General features: G+C 46.1%; 1 protein-coding gene across 1 annotated transcript; it reads left to right on the top strand.

Annotated features, from left to right (window-relative positions):
• Window positions 1-2,776: 2,776 nt before the first annotated feature.
• Window positions 2,777-6,340, top strand: FADD (Fas associated via death domain). The gene is made up of 2 exons (XM_069016403.1): window positions 2,777-3,294; window positions 3,610-6,340. Exons 1-2 carry the CDS (start codon window positions 2,916-2,918, stop codon window positions 3,894-3,896), a joined length of 666 nt encoding a protein of 221 aa, XP_068872504.1. The 5' UTR covers window positions 2,777-2,915; the 3' UTR covers window positions 3,897-6,340.
• Window positions 6,341-21,591: the final 15,251 nt, after the last annotated feature.

Here is a 21,591-nt window from a genome sequence, read left to right as displayed (position 1 = left end):
ACGATGTGTTAGGCTCGCCTAATCCTTTCTTTGCCAAAGCCCCACGGACTGCTTCCAAAGGAAATCCCTGGAACACAGCAAGTTGCTGGGGTACTTTCATCAGTGAATGTGTCCAAGTCAGGTTCAGACACAATAAAAGACCCTACTCAATCACTCTGCCTTAGGTTAGGAGTGAGTTTAAAAGCACTTAAGAGTCTTAATTAAATACTGATTTGTGTCTTTTAGCTTCGTCTCTGTTACAAATTTAAACACCTTTGGAATCACATAAATGTGCAGCATCACTTCCACGCTCCTCGTACCTCAGTGCTGAATCCTAGGTTTGCATGAGCTGATTAAAATCTCAGTTGATGTTCTCAATTGCATGCCAAGGAATAGAGAATAAAACCATGAGTTTTACTGATTTAGATTTCTCTCACATAGATTTGTCTCTGAATTCAGCTGGCTGCCATCACCAGGCATATTGGGATTTGGTACCTGCTGTTTTGTAGAGTCACCCTCCTTCATAAAATTAATAAGAGATTTTATTTAACTGGATTTTGTACTTCTTACATCAGTAAAAGCATTGGTCCTGCTTCATAAATTAATACACACACAGCAAGCATATCTCTCCTACGCTACCCTTTTTGTTAATGTCTTTCCTTGAGTTTAAGGTATATTCAGGGCTGCAGAAAGAAACCAAATCTCTTAAATCGGGCACATCTCATCCCAGCTCAGGGTCTCAGCAGTGACTCCTCTCGCTCTTTGCTCCACCATGAGACCCTGCAACAAGTTAATTCCCTCCAGTTTGCAGCATTTAGGGAATAAACAAAAATATCTAGTGGGTTTATCTAAGGAGGGCTTGTGCCTGTGGGAGTTTTAGAAATGTTTTGGGGGTAGGAGTTCCCGTTGGAATGTGAGAGTGGAGACGGAGATGAGGAAGACGATAGTGTTTAAGTCCATTTATCAGATGGAAATCTTTTTATGATGAGGGAACACAGGCCTGTGAGTGTAACAATAATAAAGTGTGCTGGAAACAACTTAGGAATGAGGTAGCTTGGGGAATCAATGTGCCAGTGCTCACAGAAGGAGCAAGGAAATCTCTGAACTATCTACATGTGCTGAGAAGGAAAGCCAAAAGGCACCTACAAAACAATGGGATGAACGTGATCTTTCCCATTTAAGAAAAGTTCACAACCTTCCACCCTGTGTAAGAGTCGCCTCTAAAATACAGGGACTTAACATTTGCCCTGTTTCTTCCCTTTTAAAGGTCAGGAGGTGCTTTGTGTCACAATTAATCTTTGTGAGGAACAAAGGCCAGGCTGCATGCCCTGCGTTTCCAGGGAAAGGCTGGGGGTCTCTGGGGGCAGCCGAGGCTGCACAGGGAGGGCAGAGGCTGCTTCCCTGGGCAGCTATCAGGCAGGGAAACCATGGGAATGGCATCTCTTTGGGAGCAGGGCTCTGTTGTGGCCTTTCTTGCTCTTGGTGTAGAAAGCCCTCTTTAGAATCATAGAACCATTGAACAATTAAGCTTGGAAAAGACCTCTAAGATCATTGAGTCTGACCATTAACCCAGCACTACCAAGTCCACCACCATGTCTCAAAGCACTGCATCTGTACGTCTTTTAAATCCTTCCAAGGATGGTGACTCCACCAATCCCCTGGGCAGCCTGTTCCAATGGCTGTCCACCCTTTCAGTGAAGAAATTTCTCCTAATATCCCGCCTAAACCTCCCCTGGTGATCTTCTTCTTGTCCAGCCCCTTTTCCTCGGGAAAAGAGATCAAACCCACACTCTACATGCTCCTCTCAGGGAGTTGAGGAGAGCGAGAAGGTACCCCCTGAGCCTCCTCCTCCCCAGGTTGGACCTTTCATCCCTGTACTGATTTTCTTTCCATCTTTTGAAAAAAAAACCCCACAGAGATTAACCCTCATAGGGGTAGATGTTTGCAAGAAGTCCAATGATTGAGTACTAAACAAGGAAGCTACAGCTCCCCCAACTTCAGGCTTAGACTGGCAAAGTCACCCCATGAGTCTTGTGTCCAGTTCTGGGCTCCGTGCTTCAGGAAGGTCATCGAGGGGCATGTCCAGAGGAGGGAATGGAGCTGGGAAGGGGCTGGAGCCCCAGGAGAGGCTGAGGGAGCTGGGAAGGGGCTCAGGCTGGAGCAAAGGAGGCTCAGGGGGGACCTTGTGGCTCTGCACAAGTCCCTGACAGGAGGGGGCAGCCGGGGGGGTCGGGCTCTGCTGCCAGGGAACAGGGACAGGAGGAGAGGACATGGTCTAAGCTGCACCAGGAGAGGCTTAGGTTGGATATTAGGAAGAATTCCTTTGCAGAAAGGGTGATCAGACTTTGGAATGGGCTGCCCAGAGAGGCGGCGGAGTCACCGTCCCTGGTGGTGCTGAACGATGGGTGTGGCTCTCAGGGCCACGGTCTGGTTGACACGGTGGTGTTCGCTCATAGACTGGACTCCATGGTCTCCGAGGTCTTTTCCAACCGAATTGGTTCTGCGATTCTGTGATTCTGGGACCCAGCCAGGGCTGAGGCGCTGAGGCACGGGGGGCTCTGCTGCAGCCGGACACGGACCGGGCCGAGCTCGGCTCCAACACACGCTCTGCATTCAGCAGCACCAAACAAGCCCGTTCGCCTCGCGGGAAGGTCGGGGCAGCGGGCCCCAGCCCCGGGGTAGGCGGCGGCGAGGGCACGAACCCTCCCGCCTTACGGGCGGCAGCGCGGCCGCCATCTTGGGGCGGGCGGGGCGCGGGAAACCCGCGGGGTCACGTGAGTTCCGGGCGCGGGTCGCGGCCATCGCGGCGGGGACGGGCCGGGCCGGGCCGGGTCGGGTCGGTCTCGGTTTTGGTTTTGGTCTCCGTCTCCGTCTTTCCGGTGTCGTCTCCCTGCTGTCTCTCCGTGTTCCCGGGAAGTCGCTCTGCGCAGGCAGCAATGGATTTCCCCTCCGGAGGGTGGGGACGGGACGCCGAAGTGCTCCCCGCGCGGCCTGTGCCCGGCGCGGGCCCGGGCGCCGTGAATCCTTTCCTGAGCCTGCTGCACTCCATCTCCTCGGGCCTGTCGGACACGGAGCTCTCCGCCATGAAGTTCCTCTGCCGCGACAAAATTAGGAAGCGAAAGCTTGAGACGGTGCAAAGCGGCCGGGAACTGTTCAGCATCCTGATGGAGCAGCAGGAGATCTCGAGCGGCAGCCTGGAATTCCTGAGGAAGCTGCTGCAGCACATCGATAGGGACGACTTGGTGGCACAGCTGGTGCAGTTCGAAGAGGAAGAACCTCATGCCCCTGATGGTCAGCCAGATGCGCATGAAAAAGGTAGGTGGATTATTATATGTATGTGGTTGTAAACAGGTACATCCCCCGTGTGTACCGCTGCCCAGCAGCCCCAGTAAATGTGTACACAAACGGCTTTCCGGGGTGGAATTTTTTCCCCTCTCTTTATCTTCCTTTTCTGTTATCTTTTGGGATTCCAAATCTATCTATTCTATTCTTTAGAACTCTCAGTATGTGCAGTGCAACAAGAGTAGTGGCATTTTGCTGAAACAGAACCAAAAAACCGACAACTTCTAAACATTGTCTTATATTTCTTAATAAATCCATGGCTGAGTTGATCTGCATCTGCTGTTTCAGGTCTCCTGAAGGCAGCTATTGCTGTCATATGTGACAACGTTGGGAAAGAGTGGAAGAAGCTGATGCGAGAACTTGGAATGCCGGAGGTGAAGCTGGACAGGATAGAGGCAGCCCATCGATTTAATTTGTATGAACAGCTTGTTCAGGCACTTCTGGAGTGGCAGAAGTGGAAGGGGAAGGATGCAAAGGTGGCTGATTTAATAAAAGCCCTGCGGGGCTGCAGCCTGAATTTGGTGGCAGACATGGTTGAAGAGAAGATCTCACAGCTTAACACTGGAGCCAGATGAAATCAGTGAAAAATATGAATAAAAAAAGTCAAAGTGCCTTCTTCTGAACCAAAACAATTACCGCTGTTTGCTTACCATGCCATTAATTTATGTGCCTTAATAAGTTAATTTGTGCTCAGATGAAAATTGACATTGAAACTGATTCCTTTCAGAGAACACTTTGTAGTTTGATGCTTCCTTCAAGATATTTTAACTTTCACAAGACCTGAACTCCGTTTTGTAGAAATTCTTGCACTTTTGTTCTGCCACCTACCTGGAAAGATTTGCTTTGCTGCGAGGCCCTTTTCAGATACATCTCCATGAAAATACATCCATGGGACACTTCTGAGGCGACTGGAATTTAAAATTTCATGGAGAGGTTGGATTTTTTTTGTTTTGGTGGCCTATTATACATTTAGTGTGAAAGGGAGAAGGAGTAAACTTCTCAGCTGGGTGCTGGCTTTTCTTTTGGAGTAGCATAAGATAATATCTTAGGTAATTTGTCAAGTATATTTGCTCTCCATCAAGGGATATTAAGACAACTGTAACCTCAGACTGCAGTGCAAGAGGGCCATTAAATATTGTGGTGGCTCTTTCTTGGAACAAAAAAAAATGTGCCTTGGGTTTGAAAATGAAATCCAATGTCTGCACCAAGTGCCTTCAGCATCCTGAAGGAAGCGTTCTCCTGAACCTATCCAAGTGATTGTGTGTCTCACAGATGTTTGCAGCAGCCTCTTTTCAAAGCTGTGAATGCTTTGGGGTTCCTTGCTGGGAATCCTCCCATGACCTCTGTCCCAGAGGCTGCTCGTGTGTGCTGGAAGGTGTGAGGGAACAGGATGTATGAGCCAGACCAGGTGCAGTTCTCAGCTTTAATCTGGAACAAACTTCAGTCCGTGGCCTTCCCGCCTGACCTAAGGCTGGAGAAGCTGCACAATTGCTCAGTCCAGGACGTGCAGGGCTGTAGAGGCCTCTGGGGACCATCCCCTGTGCTGGGGGGGAATCCTCTGAAATCATTCTTGCTTGAACAGTTCATTCTTGCTTGAACAGTTCATTCTTGCTTGAACAGAACATTCTTGCTTGATCATGTGTTTCTGCAAACATCCTCCCAAGTGCCTGGCTAGAGATTGGAAGAGGTTTTATTGCTGCTGCACCTGTGGGACTTCCAGCTCCTTCCAAGCTGTTTTTGTGTGGTGCCATTGCTGTGAAGGCTGGGTGTCAGCAGGTAACCTGGCAGTGCTCTGCAGAAACGTCATGACACTGACAGTTGTCAGGTTTTCATTGCACTTGGTGCCTCTTGCTCAAACACTGAGGCTTGAATACTTAATTGTAGTGAAGGGAAACTGCTGTAAGTTCACATGATAGAAAAATCATTTCAGTCAGGGCTTTTTTTTCTCTTCAGTGATTCTTCTCCACATTCCTAGAAGTGCTCAAGGCCAGGCTGGATGGGACTTGGAGCAACCTGGCTGAGTGTAAGGTGTCCCTGGTTGGAACTGGATGATCTTTAAGGTCCCTTCCAGCCCAAACCATTGGGATTGCATGCTGATTCTCAGTATCTTTCCACTTGTGGTATGTTAAATACCAGTGAGTATCCAAGCAAAGGGTAATTCAGGAGTTGCCACCTGTCTGCCTTTTTGGGCAGGCAGAGTTCTCCACGTTCTTATTCCCTTTACTTGTATCAGTTGTCAACTCCAGGCTCCCAGGAGGAGATGCTGAGCTTCAGCTGAATGACCAGCTCGGGTGTTTTGGAGGTTTTTGTTCCACAGACACCAGCAGTATCCATTCTGCAGTATGTAAAGAAAAGGATTGCTCCAGGAATTTTTCCTTCCTGCCTCTGAGCAATCCTTGGGAGCAGAGCAGAGAAGTGGAGTGAGTTATGCGAGTGCTGCAACAGCTCCAAGTCCAATCTCTCTGCTAAAGTGCCTTTCTTACCCACTTTTAATGAGTCTTCTGCTTCACAGAGGAGATTTATGTGGAATGGGAAGAGCATACTGCCTACTGCATACGACTAGGATATTTTGGGAATCGGTTGGAACAACCTGTTAGTTGTAGCCAAGGACTCATCAGCTACAAGAAATATTCTGCTTCAGAAGATAAAAACCTTATTTCTTCAGAGATTTTGTACATCCTTTTACGGTGTATGAAAGCAATGACCTAGACTGCATCAATCTGTGCAGTACCTCAGGGCCAATTAAGACTGTTTTTATGCGAGGTTAAAATGTTGTTTATGTGAGAGCAAAATCAACTGAAACGAAGGGAACAAAATATTTTTATTGGGAGGAGGGATAAGGGGAAAGGGTGCAGTTTGTAAGGGAATGTTTTCTGATCCAGCTGGCAATCTTCTATTTTCAAATTAAACACTTTGAACTCATATACATATTTTTATAACTTGAATTAAAGCTTTATATTGTGTAATTTTTGGTACAATTCATTAAAAATAATTCCTTAAAAACCAAGATAAATGGAACTGGGCTTTCTTCTTGTTTGGTGGGATTGCTGTCTGCAGTGAGATCTCTGATTGGGAGAAGGTGGATGTTAAGGACACTTTGAAGGCAAGGAGTGGTGCTAAACAGGCATTGTGTTACCAAGTGCCCTCCTTGGGACATGAAAGCAAAAAAGCAAAGTGTTTTGTCATTGAGTTTCTCAGAAGTGCTAAACAGGCTGCAGTTTTCCAGCAGCAGCAGTAGCATTTGAATGCTGTCACTTAGGGAGGTGTAAGGAAAACAAATTCTCTGCCAGCCCTCAGGAGCCTAAAATCGAGTCCCAGTGTGCTTGGGAGACAGGCTGCCTGTGGGTAGTTTCCCTCCCTTTTCCTCTGCTAGCCGTGCCGTGCTGAGGATGTTATATTTGTTTTATGATTAATTAAAAGCACGGCTTCCAGTTTAGTCTAAGCTTGGTCAGGCTTTTAGAAGACGTGCTCAGAGCAAAATTGTCAGAGGTTTGGGTGCTCTCTGGAGTGTCAGCCTGCACTAAAAGCTGTGAATGAGTAAGACAAATAACTTAATTACCCATTTTATCAAGTCCTTTAGGATGCTCTGCAAGAAGATCTGCCTGTGAGGAATTACTCAAACCTTTTCCTTTTAGTCTCGTGAGAGTCATCTTTCCTCACAGCCTTGAGAAAACAGCACATCAAAACATGTGGAGAGTTAAAAGTGCCATCTCGGGAGAATTCTCCTCTTGGAGGATTGTTTTTCCGTGTCACTTCTCGGTCCCTTTCAGCACTTGCTTCCCATTGCCTATGATTTTTGAAGATACCAATTATAATCACATATTGAGGTGTTTTTCTTAAATCGCATTATTTTCATTACTGAGTCAAAAGAAGTTTCCTAGACCGTTAATTAAAAATCCTCTTAGGCAAATTGGTTGTTGTGAACATTTCAAATGCAGTGCTTTGCTTTCCTTTTCTCCATTCTCCACACACAGGCAGCTGCATTTCCTCCAGCCTTTGTTTCATTCCTAAAATAATTGCCTCCTTTCTGAAATGTAATTGCTTCATTTAATTGTTTAATGCAGAAAGCTTAATAACACAGACTGTGTCTCCAAGCTCTCTCTGGTGCTCAGCATGTTCTTAATTCAGGCTTTTTGGCTGAGTATTTTTCAATTCAAATTTATTTCTAATCACTGCCTTGTGGCCTTCTTCTTCTGCATGAATCACCTATGTCCTTAAAATGTGTTCCAGCACAAATATTTTTGTAGGCTGTCTTCCCTCTTTGATTTATTACTTTTCTCTGCCAGTGTTTTGTTGCTCTGGTGGAATTGAGAGAAATTAGTTCACTGCTTCAACCACGAAAGTAGGAATTGTGGGGGTGAGCTGGGGGCTAGGGGAAGGAGTTGTGAGTAGAGAGGTTCAGGAACTTTTGGAGAATGTGTTTCAGTAAAACCTGTCGCAGCTGAGGATTGCTTCACAGCAGCAGGGCGTGTTGCCAATGTGTGCTGGGAACTGTAGGTTCGGGGAGAGGGAAGCTGAGCTTTACTCGGCTGCTGGGAAAGGCAGAGTCATGCAGGTCTCTGCGTGGGAATCTGCGGGGAGCCGACTCTTGATCATTAAAGAGTCCCGTCCACAGAAGCGTTCCTGCTCCTGCCTCATTCCTGAGAGCATTACACATGCCTTTCTTAAAGCAGGCTGAAGAGAAAACAGCAGGCTTGCTCTTGTGAAGCGTGATGTAATAGACACCGTTAAAGTCCCTGAAGTTGGCCATCCTGGTTGAGTTGGAATGTGGTAATTTCTCTGATTTGATCGGGTTTGGAAGCGGAAAGCCTTTTCATGGGTTTCCAAGTGCCCTGTGTGTGCAGAGCTCCTGCGTGGATGGCAGCTTGGCTCTCCTTTCTTTCGGTTTGCTGTGCTGTGTTTGGGGCAGGGCGCAGCAGCTCTCAGTAACCAGCTCTTAGAGCAAAGGGAAGGGGTTTGTGTGTGCTCTCTACTCTGTAAAAAATGACAGCTCTAAGGGAGGCCTTGAGATGTCTCCAGTGCAATGGAATAAAAAAGGGCCTTTGCTAAGGGAAGCAGCCTAATGTCAACTTTGTATCTCTGCCGAATACTTCAGAAAGTTGCCAGACTGGTATTTTTTATTTACTACCTAATGTCGAAGCCTTCAGAGCAGCCTCTGGTGCTGTGTGAAGTTACACAGACATAGAACTGGACCTTTGTCATGGGAAATGTAAAAAACACCCAGCTGGGACTTTGTGTGGGAGGTGTTTTATTCACAGGCAAGCCTGGCTTTCGAGAACTTCTACAGAAAGCAATCATCTTGCCATTAAAAATGCTCACCATCTTTATAATGTTTCCTTTCCCGTTTCTTAATTCTGCTATTGATACCAGCAGGAATATTAACTTTCAAACAAAATTAATTTGCAGAATTTAATCTGGGAGCAGTTCTTACTGGGGTCTAACTTTTAATAGGGTTGTAGCAGCCATTCTGCAAGGGTACACACCACCTGTGGCAAAAGTTTGTCTAAAGGGATGAATAAAGATGAAATCTCTGTACAAAAGTTGGTGATTTTTGTATGCAAACCTGGTACGCGATTTTGTAGCCAGCATACAAAGTGTGAGAAAGGTTTGACATAAAAATGAAACTATAAAACTGTTCTTGCCACTAATGTCTGTATGTGAACAATTGAGCTAAATCTTATCTTTGTTTCCCTCCCAGTCATCTCCTGAGAGGTGCTTTCTGTCACTCCCAGGCATATTGCCAAATTGTGAACAAAAATTGCGGAGAAAACGTGAATTAAAAGGGTGCAGCACTGGCAGGTCTGTGCCTCACATCCCACACTGTTTAATTTATGTTCTGCTCAGCGTAAGCAGAATTTATTCACAGCTTCTTGGCTGTGAAGTCCCTAACGTGGGAAAGCCGGGATAGCCTGAATTCCCCCCAAAGCCGGGGTTGCCACGGCAATCCGAGTGCACGGCAGTCCACGGGCCATGTGGCTGCAGCACGCTGCCTCCTGGCCATCCCAGCCAGCCGCACAGCCCTGGGAAGCCCTTACTAATTGTGGGATTTGCTGCAGGCTCCACTCAGTGACCATGTCAGGAACCCAAAATCCGAGGGCAGGAATGGAAAATGAAAGTTTCTTGACGAATTCCCTCGGTTCCACTTCTCCCTGGAACACGACGTGAGAGAGCAGGGCTAAATATTAAGAAATAGAATTGGTTTTTTGTCCTTAGCACCAGTTTAGCACACGGTGCTTCCATTTCTGTTTCCAGCTGGAATGGTAAAGCTCCAGCTTGTGTGTGTAGCTGCATGTTGGTGCATGAAGCAGCTATTTTATATGCAGATGAATTAAAATTAGAGCTAAAGCCAGCAAAGTGCACATTTCTAGCTAACGACTGTGGGCAGCTCTGTTACATGCCACCAAATAAGTTATTCACTGTGGACCTGCTCATACGATTTTCTGTAAACCATATTCTACTTTTTACCCCAAAAAAAAAAAAAAAAAAAAAAAAAAATACTGGCTTCATGCTGAAGAACTAATATCTGAATCTTTAAATCAGAACGTCAAATTCTGCATCCAGCCTGTGACTTTTCAGGGCTATTAAATGTTGCACTGTATCTTAGAGGATTGTGTTTAGAAGGCACTTCACTTCATGCAGTATTTTTTCCCCTTAACTCCTGGAATTTCATGGTTAAAGCTCTCCAGCCCTGCCTCACTTCAAACTTTTACTCACGTGACTCAATGGCTGAGTAAGAATTTAAACCCCGTATTTTCATGTTGGACCTGAGCAAGAGGCACCCCCAAACCCTGGCTTTTGATTTTAAGAATAATTCTGTGGATGGGATCCTTTTTTTCCCCACCCTGCATCCAGTACAGAAATAAAATGCTGGGGAATGAAAGTGCTCAGCCAAGGGTCCAAATAATCCTTGAGCTCCTTGGCATATGGGACTGATGCCTGTGCAGCCTCCAGCCACTGGGGGTAAAGAAAAGCAGCTTGAGCATGGCATAAGGTACCCCTGATCATGATTTTCTCCCTAGGAATATCTCCTTCTTTCGCCTAATTTGCCTTAAAGTGGGAGTGGAGGTGGGAGTCCTCACCAGAGAGAGAAATCCTCAGCTCTAGAAATTCCTGACTCTTCAGTAATCACTTCCACTGGGTAAGATGCTGAGCAGTGGGAAAGGACCAGATCATTTTGCAGCTTGAAAGCCAGAGGCAGATTTGACTCCTGTGAATTAAGGTTTTCAGAGGTGTCTAGGCCAACACTCTCAGAGAAGATGCCATCACACAGCTACTTAACCAAATTTAATGTCAACCAACACCTTTGAAAATCCTGAGTTTGCTTTCACACATAGTGTTTGTCCATTTCCTATGTTAGTATTTTCACTGGTTTACGGGGTATTACTATTAGGTTTGCCTGAATTTAGGTTGAACTGACATTTTTTGAAGGTGATTTTTTTAATAATGTGTGATTCAAATAGGCTTGAGACAGGTCTTCTGCCAGAAGGAGCCTCACCAGCAAGTCTGATGTCTGTTCCTCGGGTCTGACTTGTGGGGAGCTCAATTTGTTTTGTGAGGGCTGAGAAGTTCCCACAGGCTAATTCAGAGGAATTAGAGAAGGAATTGTAGAGAAATCAGATCCCACTTTCTTTTATTTAAAGGGTACCTGAAGTGCCCCATAGGCTTGTCCCATTTTCTCCTTTAAAAGGTTACTTTCATCCCTTATCTCCTTCCCACAAACTCACCCCCCAACTCATCATTAAATGCTGGATAATTCCAACACACAGGCCTGAGGGAGGACAAACACTCGTTTTCTTGGTGCTTTGAAGAGGACTCTGACAGTCCTTGAATCACCCCTGGTTATTCAGGCAGCCTGTTCCAGCGGTTCTTAATGCATTCAAATAGGATAGGACAACCTCAGCTAGGGAAAAACGGGCACGGGTGGAATTGCCACGGCACCTGTAGGCAGGTCAGGGAGTATCCTGTTTTTGAACCATGTCAGATGTCACAGCAGCAGTGGCAGCTTCCTGCTTTGGGTTTGTTTATTTTTTTCCATGCAAAGGGAGGGAATGGGGGAGCTGCTGGCCACAGAGAGCTGCCAGCTTCTCCCAGCCGTGTGTTTTGGTACTACAAAGGTGGCATTATTGAAGGCAGACAAAAAAAGCCTCTAAATCATGGAACCAAAGTGAACCCTAGGAGCTGAAAAACCCTTCCTTTGTGCACTCAGAAACCTTGCTATGACCTAGCTGGTGTCTGTATACAGAGGCTTTTCTGCAGCATTTTGGCTGTAACTGAGACATGTTATCTCCATGAGCACTGAAAACTGGGAGTCAGGAACCATCCCCATTGCTGTTACTATACATCCTGACCTTGACAGCATAAAACAACCCAATCCAGAAAAGCATTGCTGGATTTGAGAGATAAAAGTTTAAATTATCACTGTTTTGGCTGGCATAATATTTGATGATTCTATTTACAGCAAAAATCTGGTACTGCAGAACTTTTTGTTGTATCACTTACAGCTGAATATTCCCTGTTTTTCTGAATATCCATGGGCATGTGGCAGATAAATGCTGAATATTCATGCAAGGAACCTCACTGTTTGTACATGGCTTAAAGATATATTAAAATCAAACTGGTTCCAGGTTGTTTTGGTGAAAGGAAACTGCACATTTAATTATAGGAGAGAAAGAAAGTTTTGGACATGAAAATTACGTGCCTCCCAAATCCTGATATGCTTGTGTGTGTGCATATATCCACGTATCTGTGTGTGTATAGTGTGTGTATCCAAATGCACACACACACACACACACACCCTTCAGTAAAGTTATTTGATATAATCTGGAAAACAAGATTTTCCTGCCAGGGCTATGTCTCAACACTGCTTCTCCAGCTTCTGGCTGTCCCGTATATGCTGCTTCTGTAAGGAAATATATCCCTATGGCAATCTCCAAGAGCAGCCTAATTTTGTCAGAAACAAAGGTGGTATTTCTGGGCCAACTCATTAAAAATAAGTACAAATCCAGAGGCAGCTGCTGCATCTCCAGGATCAGCCAGAGCAGGAGTGATTTTGAGCCATTGTTTTACTCTCACAGCTTTAAATGCGAGAATTGGCTTAATTCCTGGTGTACACTGGAGCAGTTACTGGGATTTTCAGCATTTTCCTTCAGTCCAGTGTTTTGGGTCAATTCAAAACCTGGGATGCTGAAATGAACCTTCTGTTCTGTTCCCCGTTGCTTCTGCTTTCGCAGGCAGCAGCTGGAGACACCGAGGAAATCATCTAACAGTAAAAATTTAGAAATTATACGTGGCCAGAGTGAATGGAAGAGTCCTTCTCTCACTCTCCTTGTGCTTTTCCAGTGCCATAAATTATTCCAGCCCAGGGCAGGTGAGTCCCTGCCACTTCAGCCTTTGGCTTCCCAGGTAAAAAGTACAAAGAGCGAGTTAGTGCCAAGTTCCTCGATGGCTGTTGTGGCAAGGGCAGCACTTCACCAGACTGAAACTGCCAGATTAATCTCACCTTGGCTAGACTTAATATTTCCCATTTGGGTACGAAGAAATGCTAATGATTCCTGGAAGTTTTCGGCATTGTTATTTAAAGTTGTTTGCGAGACAAAGGGAAGATAGAAGTTCGTTTGCACTGGGGAGGAGGACCTGAGCTGTGTTTGGAGTACTGGATGATTGATTGTAACACGAAAGGAAAAGGTGGGAAGTGTTCCTGCGGCTCTTTGTGCAAAAGCTTAAGTGTGCCGTGGGAGCTTAACTCGCAGGCCTAAGCTAGAACCAGCTCGTGAGTCAATACTGCTGTTGACTCTTTTAGACGTGGATTACAATGCAAACAGATGGTGTGGTCAAAGGGTCTTTAATATGAACCGTGTTCAGGACAACGGGGAATTTAGCTTCGAAATAAATCATTTCCCCTGCTCGTTGTGGCACAGATGAACAATATCAGGGCTGCTGCTTTCTTCTGAGTTATTCCCTTTTATATCTTACATGTGTTATTCTCACTTCATTTAAGGATTAGCATAAGACAGTGACAAGGTTTGATCAGCTGTTTGTCCACCCTCCTAGAAATGATGATTCCTAACCCAGAGCAGGGAGAGGACAACTTCTCATACCTTTTTCTCTTGGTTTTTTGGTTTTTTTTCCAAGTTACATGCCATGTCACCTTACGTGCAGCAGTTAGATAGTAAATGACTTTTTATTTAGTAACAGCCAGCCTTAATTAATTGCCATTTGACAAGAGCTGTGTAAATAGCTCTGTGCAAAGGAACAAGGCATTCAGGCAAACAGAAAAAGGGAAAAGGAACATTTGAGTGACTAAGAGCGTTATCTGGCACAAGGCAGGGACAAACCTTTTGTTGGTAGCTGAGCCAAAAGACTACACGTGGAGACCTCAATTGCAGCTGAGGACACACCGGATCAAACCTCAGGTGCAGATAAAGACATTCCTGTAAGGGGCCTGAACTCGGAGTGACCCACAGGGATGAGCACACACAAAGCCTGACTCCAGCCGGAGGAGGCAGTATGAGCTGACCATAAGTTTTACAGAGGAGATTTCTGTGTAGAGGGAAGATAAATTGGGCCAGATTAGCGACAAACACTCTGCCAGCCAAGAAGGGATGCAAGGCTTCACTGTTTTTAGTCATTATTAAAAAAAGAGATGGTTCCATAAGGACTTAAGCATCCTTAACACATTAATCTCAAAATTAGGATATTGTAGTTGCAATGAAATTATAATTTCAGACAGGAATCCTAAAACTGCCTTACTTTAGGGCACTGTGAGTCCAGCAGCAGGGATAACCCATATGGGCAAGGCAGTGCAAAGGCAGCTCCTGCTCCTGTTGGCATTAGAGAGGATCCTGCCTTCTCCATGAGGATCTCCTCCCCACAGCATGTCTCACCCAGGCTGTGTGCTGTGTGCTCTGGGTTTATGGATTTGCAGGGAATTTTGCTCAAAAGCTAAGGGTGAGACCGCTCCCAGCAAGGGACAACACTGACAGGTAAGGACAGGCCAATATAGAAGCAAGTGGGGAATAAATTTACTTAAAAAGAAGCCCCACTTACTGTATTTCCATTCTTTTTCTTGATATTTATTTCAAGTCGACTTGAGCACTGCTCCCAAAGGTCTGGTGTTTTTTTCCCTCTGCCGAATGTAGAGCTGCTTTTTCTGAAGGACTGTCTGTTTTCCCTGAAGGTTTTCTTCTGACTCTGATTGCTTTTAAATGTCACTCTGCTGCTTCAGGCTGCTGGTAGGTGGTCGGAGCTGAATGGTTCCCATTAGATGGCTTATACCTATACTCATTTTCCGTGTTGGATCCTGACCTAATAACCTTCTTCTCCAAATGCCAAAGGTGAGATTTAGTCTGAAATGACCTGGTTGCCTAGGCAGAATTGCTACTAGTCAGAACAGGAAATAATATTGGAAACTGAACTTTAACAGCACTTTAATACACCATATCTACTGGCAGACAATTTCATCTGAGCCTTAGGTTCACCTTGAAATTGGAGATGTTTTTTTGCCAAACACACTGTTGCCATTGCAAGCGTCCGTAGTTTTAATAATTTTTATCTGGTGCAGTTTGCTTTATGACTTCATTTTGAGGCCATGTTGGTTTTTAGTCACCATCTCAGCCAATTCATTTCAGCAAATTAATATTTCTAGTAAATACTGTGAAGACAGTGGGGAGCTCTAAAACGGTGAAAATAAACATTTTAACTCATACATAAACTGGTGATTCACTGCAAGTGTTGTTTACATTTTCATTTGCCTGTAAGCTGAAGCTGGTTGTACAGCAAGATGCTTCAGCCTTGTCCCACACGTATGATTTGGGACTAATACCTTCCCAACATTATTATCTTCACACACAGGGGTTAATGCTTCAATTCAGTGTGCATCTGAATAATGAAGGTGGTGATTGCTGCAAACAATTTCATGCAGGCAATGTGCATGTAATGAAAGGTATGTTATCACTTGAAATCTAGTCAGGTAAGGATTAAAAATAGGCTTAAGTGCTATTTGAGATCTCTTTATTTTTCAAATGCTTTTATCTACTTTACTACAGTATGAAGGACTAATAGTAGAGGACACTGAGTACATGGAAATCATGGTCCACTTTGCTTAGTGCCTACTCCAAAGCCACTTGAAACAGTAGGAGTCTTTGCATAGCAGACAAAGCAGAAAAAAACCCTATTTTTTTTCCTTCAAACACTGATGTACAGGAACAGAAGTGTTACTTCACATGCAAATCCTTTTTGTTTTCTGTAGTTGGATTATTTATAAAGTTTATTAAATCTGTTATTAAAATAATGCAATCTTTTAATTTTTCTCGTAGCAGGTCTCAAAACATTCTAAAAGCTGAAGCCTCCACATTGAAGCGATCCAGGTAGAACCCAGCTGTTCTCTCTTGTGGTCCTGAGAAGAGGTGAAAGGTTCAATGTCTGTGGAGCTCACTCTGGGATCGCTGTGTGCGTATACAGGGGGTTCAGAATAAAAACAACATCATTCTTTTCTCTTGGAATGAAGACAGGCTGAGGGAGTTGGGACTGTTCATCCCGGAGAAGAAAAGGCTCTGGGGAGACCTTACAGCCCTTTGCAGTACCTAAAAGGGCTACAAGAGAGATGGAGAGGGACTTTGGGCAAGGGCAGAGTGACAAGGGGAAATGGCCTCAAGCTGAAGGAGGGTGGGTTTAGATTAGATATAAGAAATAAATTCTTTGCTGAGAGGGTGATAAGGCACTGGCACGGGTTGCCCAGAGAGGTTATGGACTCCCCATCCCTGGAGGCGTTCAAGACCATGCTGGACAGGGCTTGGAGCAATCTGGTCTAGTGGAAGGTGTCCCTGCCCATGGCAGGGGGTTGGAACTGGATCATCTTTAAGGTCCCTGCCAACCCAAACCATTCTGTGTTTCTATGATTCTCTGCCCTGAGAGGCTGCCATGTCTCTGAAGCTCTAGGCTCCAGTCTTGCAAAGACAGTAATTGAATTGCAGACCAGCTAAAATTACTGAGACAGGCAAACCCTGGGCTGCTAAATCCGTGGCAATGAAGCCAGTAACAGCCCTGCTCATTTCTGAGGACAGTCATGGTCATTTTCCTTGCTTTCCTACAGCAACAAGCTGTGCTGATCTCACACGTATCCAGCATCCAGATTCATCTCATGCTGCTTTAGACACCCGAGCACAGCTCCCACGGCAAGAGTCCGGCTGCCCTGGGCTCCCTCTGCAGTCAATGGGAACAGACAGGCACCTGGAGCAGGTGATTCATGGACCACACCAAAGGTCTGAATCACTCCTCCCATGGAGTGGTTCTCTCGCTCCACTGATTACAGAGGCAGCCCAGGGTAAATGGGTTCATGCTGTAGGTGGTCAGCCTGGTGGAATGTATCCAGACCTGTTCTAGTTAGGCAGGAGCTGCATTATCACAGCTGGTTCTGAACCCTTCAGTTTCTTCTTCCAATATTATTCACAGCTACGTCACACAAATATGGCCTTTCTGAAAAATATTATCTTTTTAAAAATGCTTAACTAAATAATGTGCAACTCCATTGCCCTGAACTTGCAACTGAATGCACTTTTAGGTCGATACCTTTCATTATAGCTATAAACTATCTGAAGACGTGCTGAAATCAGTCTACACTGAGGGAATGTACTACGTTTGCATTAGATATTAGGGGTGTATTTCATTTCAGATTGAAATAAATGATACTTGGCTTTAGAAATTCCTTCTAGCTCAAGGGGATTTCTGCTGCTGTAAATCCACACAAAAAAGACAACAGCTGCAATAATTCTGAACTGCAAATTGCACAACTGAAGCTGAAACTAAGCTGAAAGCCTTTTCGAGTTCAGCAGGTTTGTACTTGAGTGAGAATATGTGGTTTTGGTTGCAGGAGTAACAGCTACATTTGAAAATATTTATGGTCTTGACATAGGTATGATTCCCACTAAAATAAACTGTGTAAGTTCATCTGGTGTTTTAAGAGTCCTCTCCATGTCTCCAGTTGCTTTGTGGAGACTTTTCTTCCTAAGTCCAACTCAAAAACCCTCTTCAGCTTCAGAGCAGCCAATTCCCATTTGATTTACACCTGCCTGAATCCGGCACAGATCCACGTAGACCCACGTTATATAAATAAAATGTCGATGTCGAGAACTGCGTTGGGGTTTGCAGAAGTCGTGGCTTCCATTGCCCAAGGGCTGACACATTTACTGGGGCACTTATCTTTATACGTGGGCATAACCATTAATTACCTCCGTCCTCTTCTCCACAGGCCACCTTCCATCCTCTTCCCTCTCATTCCTTCTCCCTCAGGCAAAGTGTCTCCTCTGTCTAGAAACCTCTGGAGACGTTTCTTATGGTAACAGAATGGTCCAGGTCACGTCTATCTACTGACAAAAGGATAATCAGTGCTGCTGGCAAAAATCCTGTCCTTGCATCTATTCATTTCTGTATGAAATGCCTGAAATGTGTTCAAAATGCATCTTGCTGCTAAGTCATTAAGTCATCTGTAAAGGACAAGGAGTAAATAAGGCACCGTCAGCTCGGCTCGGAGGGGAAGAAAACTGCGTAGGCGATCTTGGACTATTTTCAGCAGAGGTTTTGTGCTAGCGTGGGGTGGCTCTGAGGCTCACAAAGGAAATTTCAGCACAGATGAAGCGTGAAGCCCTCGGTGGGCAGGGAAGGCGGCGGGTGAGGCGAGCAGGGTGCGCGGGCAGCCCGGCCCGGGTGGCAGCAGGTGTTTGTCCTCGGAGCCCACGGCAGGGCAGCTCCGGCCCGACCCCACACCTCACCCCACCGCACTGGCTGGCAGGAAGAGCTGGCTGCTTTGCTGAGCTTGGATAAACATTAGGATCTAATTTATCATGTGACAGGAAAGGAAACCTTTTTTTTCCCCCCCCTCCTCCCTGTTTTTAACAGCCTTTGTTTGAATTTCAGCGTGTGGTTTCTGAGGTGCAAAGAGTGGAGGGAGATTTAACCTGGGTTTCTGAACTGATTACTTTGCTGTCAGCTGATGTATGTGGGGCTCTTTCCAGACACATCCACAAGTGTTACATCTCACTAAATGACACGGACAGGGAGCCAGACCTCTTGCTGAACTTACAAAAGACACATCACACTCATTTAATTAAAAAGATCTGAGCTGCTGGTGCCTCTTCATGTCGGATGGTATACCCTGGGTTACATGCCCAGGAGGAAGGAAAATAAGGAAACTGTTTTCCTTGTACTACAAAGTAAATAGGACTGAGAAATATTCTGGTATTTGCAGAGCCTGGGAGTTCTGACTTTATCATTCCATGTGTGTTTTGTGCAGCACGGAGCATCATGCAAAGACCTGCTTATTCACTTTTTCTCTGGAATTTCAAGTTCTGGCTCTACGCTGATCTGGTCCCAGCTTTGGTGGACTGCACATGGGAGTAGCAATTGGCTTTGAAGTCAGGCCTTTTGGGCGTTTTTGGGGCATCTCAGCAATTCTGCCGTATCCACGGTCTGGGCTCTGTGTGGCATTCCCAGAGCGTGGCGCCTAAGGAAGGTATTTGCACTATGCCACGTGGGAGGCATATTCCTTAGCTGGGATATTCTGGATGTAGGTTCCCTCCTGGACTAAGCCATCCTTTTGGGCATGAATAAATACCTGGCTCTTTACAGTGCCTCCTTCTCATAGAGCAGACATTTATATGCTATGGGAACTCTGTTCCCACCCGAGGCTGAAACCCATTTCTCAAGAAAGTGCCTAACCACTGGCATTTCCACCCTCCCCTGAAACCTGTGTACACAGTGATTTCAGGGTGACAGAGATAAAGGTGACAACTCCTTGAGGCTGAGGAGGGTCTGCAGCTAAAACCTCCTGCCTCTTAGATGGGAAATCCAGCCACGGATGTGAGGAGCTGAGCAAGCCGAATGTGAGTGCCTGTGCCTCGTTAACAAACTGGGTGATGTGAAAATTAATATACGGAGCTCATCCATATTTATTCTCCATTCAGAATTGTGTGGTAGGTTCTTTGCTTTCATAATGAAGCAGGATTATAGCACGGTATGAATCTTCATTTTTTGGTTTTAACCATCTAAGGACAAACCAAAACTTAGTTTCAGAAGAAAAACGCACATTCCAAGGCATCCCAGGCTGAGAGAAAATGTAATTCCATGTTTTAGGATCTACGTGAATAACGAGGTTCACTTATTAATTTATTCCACATGACCTGGCTCTGAGATCAGTTAATCTGACTGGATATATTGCAGTGTCCAGTTTGAGAGAGATTATCAACTCCGTGCCCATGGCAGTCTTTAACCTTTTGCCCTTTCATCCACAAAGTTTCCATTTGACTCAGGCCAGATCAATCTTTCTACCAACATTATTAATTTTCATTTTTTATGTGTGATGAGCTGAAGTGAAAGGGTGGGTTTTTTTCACACAGCCATAAATTCCACTTTATTTTCCAGCCTTGTCTTGGTTTTGCTGGAGCAGGTTATTTTGAAGATGCCGCCCTGGCAGCTGCTTAGCCTGAAGTCTTCTTCATCCACTGAAGGTAATCTGGATCAAAGCTTATAAATAAAAGCATTTACCTATGTACAAGCTAACATTTACCTATGTAACAAGCTAACAATCATAACAATTCATTTTGGGATCTTTTTGCTACTCTTCCTACACTGAAAAGTCACACATCAGTTATTCAGATATTCAGTGTTAAATCTCTGCTAACCAATATTTGGCAGAACTCGTGATTTGAATGTGCATCATCATATTTGGCTTTTCCCCTCAAAGTTCCAGCTCCCAGAGTCATGGGATTACATTAGAAACTTCGGGAGGAAAGAAAACTAATCTAGACCTCATGGCTGTAGAGAGAGAGCTTAAAAAAATGTGACCTGGATTCACTCAGATACCAAACGGAAAGAGCACAACAGAGAAAACTTGTAAAGAATTTCGTATGTGAGGAAAGGAAGACTGACTCATTAGCAATCCTTTCTATCCAGTGCTAGGTGTCGGGATGTTGTGTTTACAAATTAATCCACATAATCCAGCCACAAATCTGCAGAACCTTCTGTGCAGGGACTGCCACTTTTTGGCATGACTTACCTCTGTCTGCGTAACTGGCCCTTGATGGCTTTTAAAGCTTTCCACTGCAAAAGCAACAATAGGGTCCAAAATGCAAATGCTTCATCCAGGGTGGTAACACAAATGTGAAGAGAGGGAAGCGAGTTTTCTAAGCTTTGCCTGCAAACTTCAACCTTCAACTCACGGACACGGTGAAGGCTTCAGGAAGAGAGTAAAAGCTATAGACATGCAAGCGGAAAAACATTGGACAAATAATACTCAGTGCAGGCAAACCCAGTTTCCTGTGGAGAACAGGCTATGTCAGTGAAGTCGCCCCTCGCTGGAGCTGTGCTCGGACCTGGTGGCTCCGCTCCACAGAATCGCAGAATTTGTTAGGTTGGAGAAGACCTCTGGGATCATTGAGTCCACTCTATGACCAAACACCACCGTGTCAACCAGGCCACGGCAGCGCCGTGTCCAGGCCTTCCTTAAACACCTCTGGGGATGGTGACTCCAGCACCTGCCCGGGCAGCTCATTCCGATGTCTAATCACCCTTCTGCAAAGGAATTCTTCCTAATATCCATCCTAAACACCCCCTGGCAGCTCAAGACTATATCCTCTTGTCCTGTCACTTGTTGTCTGGGAAAAGAGACCAACGCGGCCACAGCCTCCTGTCAGGGAGTTGCAGAGAGTGATAACGTCCCCCGCTTTTGTCGAGGCTGAGCCCCCCAGCTCCCTCAGCCTCTCCTGGTGCTCCAGACCCTTCCCCAGCTCCATTCCCTCCTCTGGACTCGCTCCAGCCCCTCGGTGTCCTTCCTGAACCGAAGTGACCGGAGCAGGAGAAGGACTCGGGGCACCCGAGGCGCTGGGAGCGGGCGGGGGCAGCCGGGGCCGGGCGAGGCGCTGCGATCCCGCTCCGCGCCCGGCCGGGCCCTGACGCGACACGCAGGCCCCGGCACGGGCTGCGACTGCGGGGCCACTCCAGCCCTGCCCTGCTCTCAGCCCTCAGCGAGCACGCCTCCCGCCCCGGGACTCCGCTGCAGCTTTCCCGTCCTTTCCTTCGGGGCGGGCAGCGTGGGCGGCGGCGGTATCGCTCACAGGGGCCGGCAGCGCGGAGCGGGTCTCGAACCCGGGTCCCCGGCAGCGGGGAACGGGCCAGGAGCGGCCGCGCCGCCCCGCGCGGTGCATTGTGGGCGCCGCACTGATTTATGCGGGGCCGCGGAGCGCGCCGGGAGCGGCGGGAGGAGGCGGCGGCGAGCGGGGC

Source organism: Aphelocoma coerulescens, chromosome 5 (genome assembly GCF_041296385.1).
Source record: "Aphelocoma coerulescens isolate FSJ_1873_10779 chromosome 5, UR_Acoe_1.0, whole genome shotgun sequence".
NCBI classification, from domain to species: domain Eukaryota; kingdom Metazoa; phylum Chordata; class Aves; order Passeriformes; family Corvidae; genus Aphelocoma; species Aphelocoma coerulescens.
The sequence above is the reverse complement of the archived record's forward strand: the minus strand, read 5'-3'. Positions and strand labels throughout refer to the sequence as shown.

Excerpts from the sequence above, each read along its gene's own strand:
- FADD (XM_069016403.1), top strand. The coding sequence starts at position 2,916 with ATGGATTTCCCCTCCGGAGGGTGGGGACGGGACGCCGAAGTGCTCCCC. Across the intron at positions 3,295-3,609 it reads GCCAGATGCGCATGAAAAAG|GTCTCCTGAAGGCAGCTATT; the intron begins GTAGGTGGATTA and ends CTGCTGTTTCAG.